Source organism: Coregonus clupeaformis, chromosome 23 (genome assembly GCF_020615455.1).
Source record: "Coregonus clupeaformis isolate EN_2021a chromosome 23, ASM2061545v1, whole genome shotgun sequence".
Lineage (NCBI taxonomy): Eukaryota > Metazoa > Chordata > Actinopteri > Salmoniformes > Salmonidae > Coregonus > Coregonus clupeaformis.
This window is the reverse complement of record NC_059214.1, coordinates 46488397-46500966: the sequence shown is the minus strand read 5'-3', so window position 1 is coordinate 46500966 and position 12570 is coordinate 46488397. Positions and strand designations below refer to the sequence as shown.

The following is a 12570-nucleotide window of genomic DNA, read 5'->3' as shown; positions in this document are numbered from 1 at the left end:
CACATATTCACCCTCCATAAGAGGGCCCTCCTCTTGGTGTGTGAGTCCCTCGTCCATTGCAAGCGCCATCTCCCCCTCTGGCTCCATTTCTACTTCAGGTTCCATCTGTACTTCTGGCTCCTCCATCTTTGGTTCTTCTATCTCTTTTTTCTCAATTTCTGGTTCTTCCATTTCTTTTTCTTCCATCTCTAGTTCCCCCATTGCTAGTTCTTCCATCTCTAGTTGTTCCATCTTTAACCCCATCTCTGCTTCTTCCATCTCTGCTTTCCCCATCTCGGGATCTTCCATCCGAAGTAGATCCTCTTCCATCTCAGCCTCCATCTCCTGCTCAGGCTGAGCCTCTTCCTCTGCTGCTGGGCCCACCTCCACCAACTCCACAGGGGCCACATCTTCCCCTGGTTTCTCCTGTTCGACAGGGCTCAGTTCTTCTGGTTTCTCCTGATCGACAGGGCTCAGTGCTTCTGGTTTCTCCTGATCGACAGGGCTCAGTGCTTCTGGTTTCTCCTGCGCGACAGGGCTAATTTCTTCTGGTTTCTCCTGAGCGACAGGGCTCAGTTCTTCTGGTTTCTCCTGCGCGACAGGGCTCAGTTCTTCTGGTTTCTCCTGGGCTTTCTCTTTTAGTTTCTCCTGCGCGACAGGGCTCAGTTCTTCTAGTTTATCCTGGGCTTTCTCTTCTAGTTTGTCCTGCACTGGAGGGCTCAGCTCTTTTGCATCCTCCTGGGCTTTCTCTACTGGTTTCTCCTGGGATTTCTCTACTGGTTTCTCCTGGGCTTTCTCTACTGGTTTCTCCTGGGCTTTCTCTACTGGTTTCTCCAGCTCCACAGTGTCTTCTGTCTCTGGTTTCTCCTGAACCACTGGCATCAATTCAGCTGGCTTTTCATGTCTTACTGGAATCACCTGCACATCTAGGCTGGGTTCCATTAGATTCTTCCGCACCAGGGGGCTCAGCTCTTCTGGTTTCTCCAGCACCAGGGGGCTCAGTTCATCAGGTTTCTCCTCCACCACAGAACTAAGCTGGGTTTGTTTTACAATCGCCTCGGTGTTCCAGCCAGCAGGTTTTTTCTGGTCTCGCAGGACTGGGTAGATCTCTCTCTGGGGCAAAGCTGGTTTCCATTCATCCATGACTCCATGCGGTCTCCCCAGAGCCACTGAGAAATAGAGACAAATCACAAGTGCCATTACCCATTTTAACCAGTGCAATAGGTGCAGCGTTTTTAAATGGCCCTGGACAAAAATAATGCACTTTGTAGAAAACATGGAATGATTTGAGATTCAGGAATTGAGTAACTCTGATCCCAGGTATACAGTAGTGCATTTCAGTATTGAATCACAGAGATAACTAAATGTTAAAGGATAATCAGGTAATGGTAAGGGGACATGTGACGCTGATATGAGCCTAGACAACAGAGTCATACATAGAGATTGAGGTTTGATCACAGAGTCACAGAGAACAGTGACACTTTAATTATGTAACTTTCACTTCAGCCACAGTCTTCGACTTAAAAAAAAAAGATTTGAAAAGAGGAATAGTCATTATTAAGTTATTATTTTGCTAAGACCATCACATTCCAGCCCCTCAAGTACTGTATATCACAATAATAATGTATATTAGCTAGAGTGGGCCCTAAAATAAACAGTTCTGGTATTGCAAACAAAATGTACACAACAATATGCACTAGAGCAGAGGGAGAGCTATAAAAATCAAGGAAGAAATGCAGTGAGGTAGGGCAGTTTCGCGGGGCCCACGCAAATTCCCAGCTAATCTCATGCTATTTTACACATTTTGCCATGAGGATGAGAGAAAATGCTGCTGTTTAAGAACTCAGGGACTCTTGAAAGATGGGACAATCTCAAATATTTGCCTTAATATTAACAACATTTTAAATATACAGTACCAGTCAAAAGTTTGGACACATCTACTCATTCAAGGGTTTTTCTTTATTTTTACTATTTTCTACATTGTAGAATAATAGTGAAGACATCAAAACTATGAAATAACACACATGGAATCATGTAGTAACCAAATATATATGTATTTTATATTTGAGATTCTTCAAATAGCCACCCTTTGCCTTGATGACAGCTTTGCACACTCTCCAAACTTGACAGCTTTGTAGGTGTGTCCAAAATTTTGACTGGTAGTGTATATTTTGATAGAACAAAGTATCCGCTATCACACTATGTAAAGGAACAACCTCCCAACTAACTGGAGGTTGTTCCATGTAAAGAAACAACCTCCTAACTAACTGGAGGTTGTTCCATGTAAAGGAATAACCTCCCAACTAACTGGATTTATGTAAACTCCACCAGACACCATAAAAGGCATTTAATTTTTACAATTATTGTCCAACAAGTGTTTAAAGTCCTTGATTGTTTAATGCTAACATTAGGTCATTCAAATGTGTAATACAAATCTCCAAACGTATTTTTGTATTGTTTTCTAGCACTATTAAATGCTCCAGGGCTAATTTCGATAGCATTATGCCGTGCTTTTGTAGATGTAGAACATAAAACCACATTTATAAAGAAAACATTATCCCTCAGGACTACAACAGCAAACACTTCAATTGTTTAAGCATATGTTGCAGAACAGTGATGAAAATATTTTTTCTGAATATTGACAAGAAAATACAGTGGGGAAAGAATGTATTTAGTCAGCCACCAATTGTGCAAGTTCTCCCACTTAAAAAGATGAGAGAGGCCTGTAATTTTCATCATAGGTACACGTCAACTATGACAGACAAATTGAGAAAAAAAATCCAGAAAATCACATTGTAGGATTTTTAATGAATTTATTTGCAAATTATGATGGAAAAAAAGTATTTGGTCACCTACAAACAAGCAAGATTTCTGGCTCTCACAGACCTGTAACTTCTTCTTTAAGAGGCTCCTCTGTCCTCCACTCGTTACCTGTATTAATGGCACCTGTTTGAACTTGTTATCAGTATAAAAGACACCTGTCCACAACCTCAAACAGTCACACTCCAAACTCCACTATGGCCAAGACCAAAGAGCTGTCAAAGGACACCAGAAAAAAATTGTAGACTTGCACCAGGCTGGGAAGACTGAATCTGCAATAGGTAAGCAGCTTGGTTTGAAGAAATCAACTGTGGGAGCAATTATTAGGAAATGGAAGACATACAAGACCACTGATAATCTCCCTCGATCTGGGGCTCCACGCAAGATCTCACCCGTGGGGTCAAAATGATCACAAGAACGGTGAGCAAAAATCCCAGAACCACACAGGGGGACCTAGTGAATGACCTGCAGAGAGCTGGGACCAAAGTAACAAAGCCTACCATCAGTAACACACTACGCCGCCAGGGTCTCAAATCCTGCAGTGCCAGACGTGTCCCCCTGCTTAAGCCAGTACATGTCCAGGCCCGTCTGAAGTTTGCTAGAGTGCATTTGGATGATCCAGAAGAGGATTGGGAGAATGTCATATGGTCAGATGAAACCAAAATATAACTTTTTGGTAAAAACTCAACTCGTCGTGTTTGGAGGACAAAGAATGCTGAGTTGCATCCAAAGAAAACACCATACCTACTGTGAAGCATGGGGGTGGAAACATCATGCTTTGGGGCTGTTTTTCTGCAAAGGGACCAGGACGACTGATCCGTGTAAAGGAAAGAATGAATGGGGCCATGTATCATGAGATTTTGAGTTAAAACCTCCTTCCATCAGCAAGGGCATTGAAGATGAAACGTGGCTGGGTCTTTCAGCATGACAATGATCCCAAACACACCGCCCGGGCAATGAAGGAGTGGCTTCGTAAGAAGCATTTCAAGGTCCTGGAGTGGCCTAGCCAGTCTCCAGATCTCAACCCCATAGAAAATCTTTGGAGGGAGTTGAAAGTCTGTGTTGCCCAGCGACAGCCCCAAAACATCACTGCTCTATAGGAGATCTGCATGGAGGAATGGGCCAGAATACCAGCAACAGTGTGTGAAAACCTTGTGAAGACTTACAGAAAACGTTTGACCTGTGTCATTGCCAACAAAGGGTATATAACAAAGTATTGAGAAACTTTTGTTATTGACCAAATACTTATTTTCCACCATAATTTGCAAATAAATTCATTAAAAATCCTACAATGTGATTTTCTGGATTTTTTTCTCTCATTTTGTCTGTCATAGTTGACGTGTACCTATAATGAAAATTACAGGCCTCTCTCATCTTTTTAAGTGGGAGAACTTGCACAATTGGTGGCTGACTAAATCTTTTTTTCCCCACTGTATTTGGGTGAGTGCTGTATCATGCGTTAGGCTTCATGTACAACCCTTCAGCCTACCATTCTTTCGGAAAAAAAAGAGAAGAGAACTTTGGGAGAGAACTTAGAAATCTTTCTGGAACACTCACTGAGACACCTTACCTGTTAGACTCAACAACAGTAAGACCAGAATCTTCATCTTCATCTAGAGAGGGAGAGAAATGACTACTTAAAACACTGAATACCCAAGACCCAACTGTCTAACAAATCACCAACCTTACTCTTTGTGAATAATACAAAATAAATAATTCAATGCTTTGCTGTTTTTGCCTTACCTGTGAATGTAGTCTAGGTAACGGATCCAACTGTCTGCTTTCTGGTGTCTGTCTCTGTATAAGCTTGTTATGAGCTCTCCTGACCCTATAAAAAGCTGGTCCATCACTCTTTATGACCCCCTTTATGACCCCCAGATCAAAACATCTGTTTCCCTACCTCGGTATCTCTTTAACAGCCCTCTATTTTTCTCCCTATGCTTCCTGGTTCGCAAGACATTAATTGGGACCAAAGTGCACAAGACTGATAACTTCCCATTACAGAAGAAAAATAATATCCCCATATCAATATGTAATAACCATAAAGCAATAATCAACAACAGTCGCTGGCAGACTTTATTACCTCATGTTTAAATCAAATAAAATCAAATCACATTTTATTGAACACATGCGCCGAATACAACAGGTGCAGACATTACAGTGAAATGCTTACTTACAGCCCATAACCAACAGTGCATTTATTTTTTATAAAAAAGTAAAATAAAACAACAACAAAAAAGTGTTGAGAAAAAAAGAGCAGAAGTAAAATAAAATAACAGTAGGGAGGCTATATATACAGGGGGGTACCGGTGCAGAGTCAATGTGCGGGGGCACCGGCTAGTTGAGGTAGTTGAAGTAATATGTACATGTGTGTAGAGTTAAAGTGACTATGCATGAATAATTAACAGAGTAGCAGCAGCGTAAAAAGATTGGGGGGTAGCCATGATTAGCTGTTCAGGAGTCTTATGGCTTGGGGGTAGAAGCTGTTGAGAAGTCTTTTGGACGTAGACTTGGCACTCCGGTACCGCTTGCCATGCAGTAGCAGAGAGAACAGGTCACGTGTGTGAGGCCTTGCAGAATGTGTCTAATCTACAATGAATATAAAATGAAATAGTGAATGTAGTTCCTATTGCTCAGAGGGGCAGATGTATAACATCAGGTTACAGAATGGCAATTCAACTGTAAAGTGGTCCTTTTTTAATGATCCTGCACTAGTTAATTTCCTTTGTATATTTTGAATGTGATCAAAGATATCATGACAATGGACTTGCCCAAACCTGTCATGTTTTCTGAACTGCAAATCTAAGTCATGACTACCCACTGGACACAGATGTCAGTTCAATGTCAAACATTTTTTGTTGAATAACGTGGAAACCAGTTTGTTTCCTGGTTTGGGACATGGGGTCGAAAGTATGGTCAGACTGAATAGTATGTTCCTATCCCACTAGGGGGCAACCTCCTGATTCAGTGGTCACTACAGAACAGAGAGGTTTGACAGGACAGGATTATATTATTACTATATGCCATTTAGCAGACACTTTCATCCAAAGCAATTTACAGTCATGCATGCATACACTTTTTGGTATGGGTAGCCCCAGCGGGATTCAAACCGATGACGTTGCAAGCGCCGTGCTCTACCAACTGAGCCACACAGGACAGGAGACTGAGGTCCTGTCTTAAAACAATCCAATAGCCCCTCCCTTCATTGCTTATTGATTTAGTTTACTGATCAAAGTTCTTTCTAGATTACATTTTAGTCATTTAGCAGACGCTCTTATCCAGAGCGACTTACAGTTAGTGAGTGCATACATTAATTTTTTTCATACTGGTCCCCCGTGGGAAACGAACCCACAACCCTGGCGTTGCAAACGCCATGCTCTACCAACTGAGCTACACGGGACTAAGGAAAGGGATAGGTCGATAGGTGTAACGGCACTGGCTGAAACTCCCCTAAGCCTATTGGAAGGTTGAACCATCACCTTATAGCTACCACCTATCCGGAAGGTCCAAGACTAGATCAGAGGGTTGTTTTTCAGTTTGGACTGGGCTAAAGAATGTCAACAGACAAACACTGAGGAATAAGGAAATGTTTTTATTACCATACATAACACATTGAAAGCCAGCCTGTCATTAATCCATCACAGGTTTTGTTTTGTGAACTTTGATCCCCTGCTTTATCTATTGTAGCTTTGTACTTTGTAATCTTATCGATGTTAGTGGCCTGACAAGAAAAGTTATGGTAGTAATACTGATGCATGTTGCCAGTGTGGTCGTGTGCAGTCAGAGATAATGGTTGTGGGTAATGGCAATAGGGTTTCATGACAACCCCTCCATCATGTGCAAGTGTGTGTGTGTGTGTGTGTGTGTGTGTGTGTGTGTGTTGAGATAACAGCAGTGGGTCTCTCTCTCAACACAGCAGCTACACAGTAATTTAGGAACAGTGTGTGTGTGTGTGTGTGTGTGTGTGTGTGTGTGTGTGTGTGTGTGTAGCAGTCTTATGGCTTGGGGGTAGAAGCTGTTAAGGGTCCTGTTGGTTCCAGACTTGGTGCATCGGTACCACTTGACGTGCGGTAGCAGAGAGAACAGGTCACGTGTGTGAGGCCTTGCAGAATGTGTCTAATCTACAATGAATATAAAATGAAATAGTGAATGTAGTTCCTATTGCTCAGAGGGGCAGATGTATAACATCAGGTTACAGAATGGCAATTCAACTCTAAAGTGGTCCTTTTTTAATGATCCTGCACTGGTTAATTTCCTTTGTATATGTTGAATGTGATCAAAGATATCATGACAATGGACTTGCCCAAACCTGTCATGTTTTCTGAACTGCAAATCTAAGTCATGACTACCCACTGGACACAGATGGATTGTAGCTTTGTTCTTTGTAATCTTATCGATGTTAGTGGCCTGACAAGAAAAGTTATGGTAGTAATACTGATGCATGTTGCCAGTGTGGTCGTGTGCAGTCAGAGATAATGGTTGTGGGTAATGGCAATAGGGTTTCATGACAACCCCTCCATCATGTGCAAGTGTGTGTGTGTGTGTGTGTGTGTGTTGAGATAACAGCAGTGGGGCTCTCTCTCAACACAGCAGCTACACAGTAATTTAGGAACAGTGTGTGTGTGTGTGTGTGTGTGTGTGTGTGTGTGTGTGTGTGTGTGTGTGTGTGTGTGTGTGTGTGTGTGTGTGTGTGTGTGTGTGTGTGTGTGTGTGTGTGTAGCAGTCTTGTGGCTTGGGGGTAGAAGCTGTTAAGGGTCCTGTTGGTTCCAGACTTGGTGCATCGGTACCACTTGACGTGCGGTAGCCGAGAGAACAGTCTATAACAGGTGGCTGGAGTCTTTGACAATTTTTAGGGCCTTCCTCTGACACCGCCTGGTATAGAGGTCCTGGATGGCAGGGAGCTCGGCCCCAGTGATGTACTTACATGTATGGAACTAAACAAGACAGGTCAAACTGTTAGAAACAGCAATCCTGAATTTATAAATCACCCTACTAACAATATCAAAGTAAGTGTTATTAAACTATAACTTATTATGACAATGCTCCAAAGCAGAGTTGTAGATCTTTCAATGAGCACAACACACATCTTAATTACAAAACCTCAACTTAGAAATAGTTAACTCCACAAGAGTAAAATCATACCTTTGTTTCAAATTGATAGAAATAAATGTTTATTACAAATTGGTAGAAATTACAAAATGATCATCAATATGTAGGCTACTGTAGACTATGATAGTGACAATGGCACATCAAGATCCACAATTTTGATGCAACGTTGTGTGGTGGTTCTGTGTTTGCTGTGTGGTGGGTTGTGATAGTTTATAATTTGTCCCGTTAATAACATTGTTTATAACTGTTTACAGCCTACGCATACATTGGCCGACATACACATTAGATACATGTGCGGTAACATCCTCTTCGAGAACAAAACGTTTGCCCACCACGAACCACAGACGCATGTTTCATGGTGAGCGCGCACCTGAGTTGCTCCACTAGATGAGATGGTCTCCATCGGGAGCGCGCACATGGAAAAATTCAAGAACTTCGCAAAGTCTGGAATTTCATCAGTCTCGTGTGGAGCGTGTGTTCTCAGACACTCAAGGGCATTTCCAGGAGATTTCAGTTCACTGGACACTGCTCAGTCGTGTGGAAGAACTATGGACAGCATGGGGATTTAGTCCTTCACCCTTCTCCTCTTGTTGCAGAGTGAGTAGAGAGAGATGCAGCCTTTTATTTTCTGAATTATGCCTAATGGATATTTTGTCAAAAAATATGATTTCATGGGTAGTCAATGAACAGTCATACATACTATAGCCTTCATACATGACTAATGCAGCATAGTAGTATTCAATAGCACCATATATGTCATAGTGTTGATGTGTGATGATTTTAGATGTTTGATTTTTAAATTGCAAAATATATATTTTTTGTGTAATGACATTAAGTTAAGAGGCAGTTTGCACGTCAGGCTAAATATTTATCATATTTCTGGTATTCCCATCATGCACTGCATCAGCGCCTCTCAAGCTGTGTGTGTGTGTGTGTGCACATGCGTCTGTATGTCTGTGTGTGTGTGTATGCAGACTATGTATGTATTGTACGTTTCTGAACACACTTTAAACAGTTTGGTGAAGTGTGTGTGTGTGTAGTGTGTAATGTGTTTAGGGGCGTGCATTTTGGTTGGGAGGACTGGGACTGGGACCATACAGATCTTCAATTTACATTAAACCCTCCAATGCTGTCCAAGCCCAGAGACCCAGAGATCCATAGACCCATAGACCCAGAGACCCAGAGATCCAGAGACCCAGAGATCCAGAGATCCAGAGACGCAGAGATCCAGAGATCCAGAGACCCAGAGATCCAGAGATCCAAAGGCTGATGAAAGGCCAGATCTCTAAGGGGCTTCAGGGCTCTGGAGAGCGAACCTCTCTGATGCCCAGCGCAGGCAGGCTGATCTCCCTGTTTAATGTTGTCGATAGCACCGCTATGACCCTGCTGCTAATTGGCCAGAGATTAATAAATCAGTTGCTAATTGGGATGGTTGTAGTGTTTGAGGCTGTTCTTCCGAAAAGCCACTGTTCACTGGTCCAAACAAATATTATGTAATATTATCAGCCATTACAGATAGGTTAAAGGATGACTGGCATGTGCGTGCGTGTGCGTGTGTGTGTGTGTGTGTGTGTGTGTGTGTGTGTGTGTGTGTGTGTGTGTGTGTGTGTAAGAGTGCGAGATCCCATTTTGGTTTAGTTTTGTCTTTCATACCATGTCATGTGGCTTCTCAGTCATGTTGAGACTGGTCTACTACTATTGCTTTAATGCAGGGGTGTCAAACTCATTTTAGCTCAGGGGCCACATGGAGGAAAATCTATTCCCAAGTGGGCCGGACCGGAAAAATCATGGTATATATAACTTAAAAACAACAACTTCAGATTGTTTTCTTTGTTTTAATACGATCAACATACAACATAAAGCTGGAGCCTGAGGACAGTGTGTCCAAAATAGTACAAGCACAACATCACTATTAATCATAAAACACGTCAAGTTTATTTGAAAATTCTAAAGAAAAAGAACACACAAACACACAATGCCTCAGTGATTAACAGAACTGTTTCACAGAACACAGAACTATATCAGGGTGTCATTTCTCAGGCAGAAATGTAGATAAAAAGAATGAAATCCTGTTCCCCAAACAAGTGCAAGAACCACAGAGTCAAGAATAGGTTAAATATACAAATAAAATAAAATCAATTAAAAACAATAGCACATCAACATAAAAACATATAAACATAAAGCTGGAGCCTGAGGACAGTGTCCAAAAGCACAACATCACTATTAATCATAAAACACCTCAAGTTATTTGAAAGTTCTGAGGACAAAGAACACACAAACACACAATGCCTCAGTGATTAACAGAACTGTTTCACAGATCACAGAACTATATCAGGTGTCATTTCTCAGGCAGAAATGTAGATAAAAATAATGAAATCCTGTTCCCCAAACAAGTGCAAGAACCACAGAGTCAAGAATAGGTTAAATATACAAATAAAATAAAATCAATTAAAAACAATAGCACATCAACATAAAAACATATAAACATAAATCTGAAAGCGTTGCTCAAACTCCCGTAACAGTCCCGTTATTTTATCTTTGAACCACTTCATGTCTGCCACATGTTGGGTCGCGCACACATTTTTCAGACAGGGAAGTGAGCTGCATCACCACCGGCAAGTTGCGTCTCCCACAATGACAGCTTCAACTTGAAAGAACGTATGCTGTCATAATACTGCGTGACAACTTTGTTGCGCCCTTGCAGCTGTTTGTTCAAGTTATTCAGGTGCTCTGTAACATCCACCATAAATGCAAGGTCCTGCATCCATTCTGCGGAATGAAATTCTAACACTGGTTTGCCCTTTTCTTCCATGAACTGTTCAATTTCTTCTCGTAAATCAAAGAAACGCCTCAGCACAGCACCTCGGCTTAACCATCTTACCTCAGTGTGGTATGGCAGGCCATAGATGTGGTCTTTCTCTCTGAGAAGGCTGTCAAACTGACGGTGATTCAGGCTTCTGGATCGGATGAAATTAACAGTTTGGATGACCACCTTCATGACGTTATCCATCTTTAATGACTTGCAACACAAAGCCTCCTGGTGCAAAATACAGTGAAAAGTAAAAAAATCACGTCCTCCATTTGCAGATTGCACTTTCTCTCTGAACTTTGTCACAACGTCTGCTTTTTTCCCGATCATTGAGGGCGCACCATCTGTAGCCAGGCTGACAGCGCGGGACCAGTCCACTCCGACCCTGTCTAGCGCGCCGACGAGTGCGGTAAAAATATCAGCTGCTGTCGTTGTATCTGTCATCGGCAACAACTCCACGAACTCCTCGGTAACGGTCAATGTGTCATCAACTCCGCGGATGAAAATGGCCAGTTGTGCAACATCTGTAATGTCCGTGCTTTCATCAATTGCAACCGAAAACGCAATAAATGACTTTACTTTTGCTTCAACTGGCTGTCCAAATCCACTGAAAGATCGGAAATCCTGTCTGCAACTGTGTTTCTTGTCAGGCTGATATTTGCAAAAGCCTGCCGCTTTTCAGGGCACACAATCTCCGCTGCCTTCATCATGAATGTTTTTACAAATTCACCCTCACTAAATGGTTTTGAAGCCACTGCGATTTCATTAGCAATGAGGTAGCTAGCTTTCACTGCAGCGTCACTGATGTCTCGGCTGTGAGTAAACACAGACTGCTGTTTCTTCAGACCCGCCAACAGTTCATTCACCTTCTCTCATCTCCGCTGTCCTTGAAAGTTGTCATATTTGTCCGGCATGAAGACTCACATAGTGGCGGCAGAGGTTATATTCTTTCAGCACTGCAACATGCTCTGAACACACCAAACATACAGCTTTCCCATTCAATTCCGTGAAAAAAATAGGATGACCATTTTTCTTGGAACACTCTGCACTCTGCGTCCACTTTTCTCTTTTTGACAGAGACATATTGGGGCAATGAGGGTGCCAAAGCACATCATGTTAAAAGTAGAAGCCATAATAAATATCGCGGGCAAAACAAAGTAGCTCATTGGCTGCACGTGCTTGACCTACTTGCTCTGCCCCGGTATAAACAGTTTGCTTGCTTAACACAATTGCTATTGCGCCATCCAGTGGACGCAATTGGAACAGCAGTTTATTTTATTGAAAAATTGCAGCGCATTTTTATACTTTACAAAATTATTATTATTATTATTATTATTATTATAATTTTTTTTTTATCATCTCGCGGGCCGGATTAAACCCGTTTGCGGGCCTGATCCGGCCCGCGGGCCAGACGTTTGACACCCCTCATTAATATTGTTGTTGTAGTTGCTGTTAATGGTAATCCCATTTCCACTACTACTATTATTATTGATGCCTTATTGATGTTGGTCCCACCATTTTTTGTTATATGTATACTTTGCATGTTGTTTCAGCAGTGTGTATTCATATGCTATTGTATACTGAACATACTGGGAGTTTACACTGCCTCTGTGTGTGTGTGTGTGTGTGTGTCTGTCTGTTTGTCTGTGTCTGGGTGTGTGTCTGCTCTTTCTCAAACAAATACCTTCTGAAGTACCCCCCTCAGCCCAATCTGGACTGTATAGCACAACTATCAGTTTAATCAATGTTTAACTTTGCATTTAAGAAAGTTAGAAACATTGCTACAAATAGTTAACTTTTAGTGCTGCTGTGTGTACTATTTACTTGTGAATCACCTCTCTCTCTCTCTCTCT

At 41.9% G+C, this 12570-nt stretch overlaps 1 protein-coding gene across 1 annotated transcript in view; it reads right to left on the bottom strand.

Moving 5' to 3' along the window:
• Positions 1-4406, bottom strand: part of LOC121536200 (titin) — a 6891-nt gene extending 2485 nt beyond the window's left edge. Inside the window, exons 1-2 of the mRNA XM_041843474.2 lie at positions 4370-4406; positions 1-1148 (exon numbers count right to left, since the gene is read on the bottom strand). The exon at positions 1-1148 is cut by the window's left edge and continues 691 nt beyond it. Of these exons, the coding sequence (XP_041699408.2) occupies positions 1-1148; positions 4370-4406 (1185 nt within the window). The remainder of the gene's footprint in view (positions 1149-4369) is intronic.
• Between the last annotated feature and the right edge of the window lie 8164 nt (positions 4407-12570).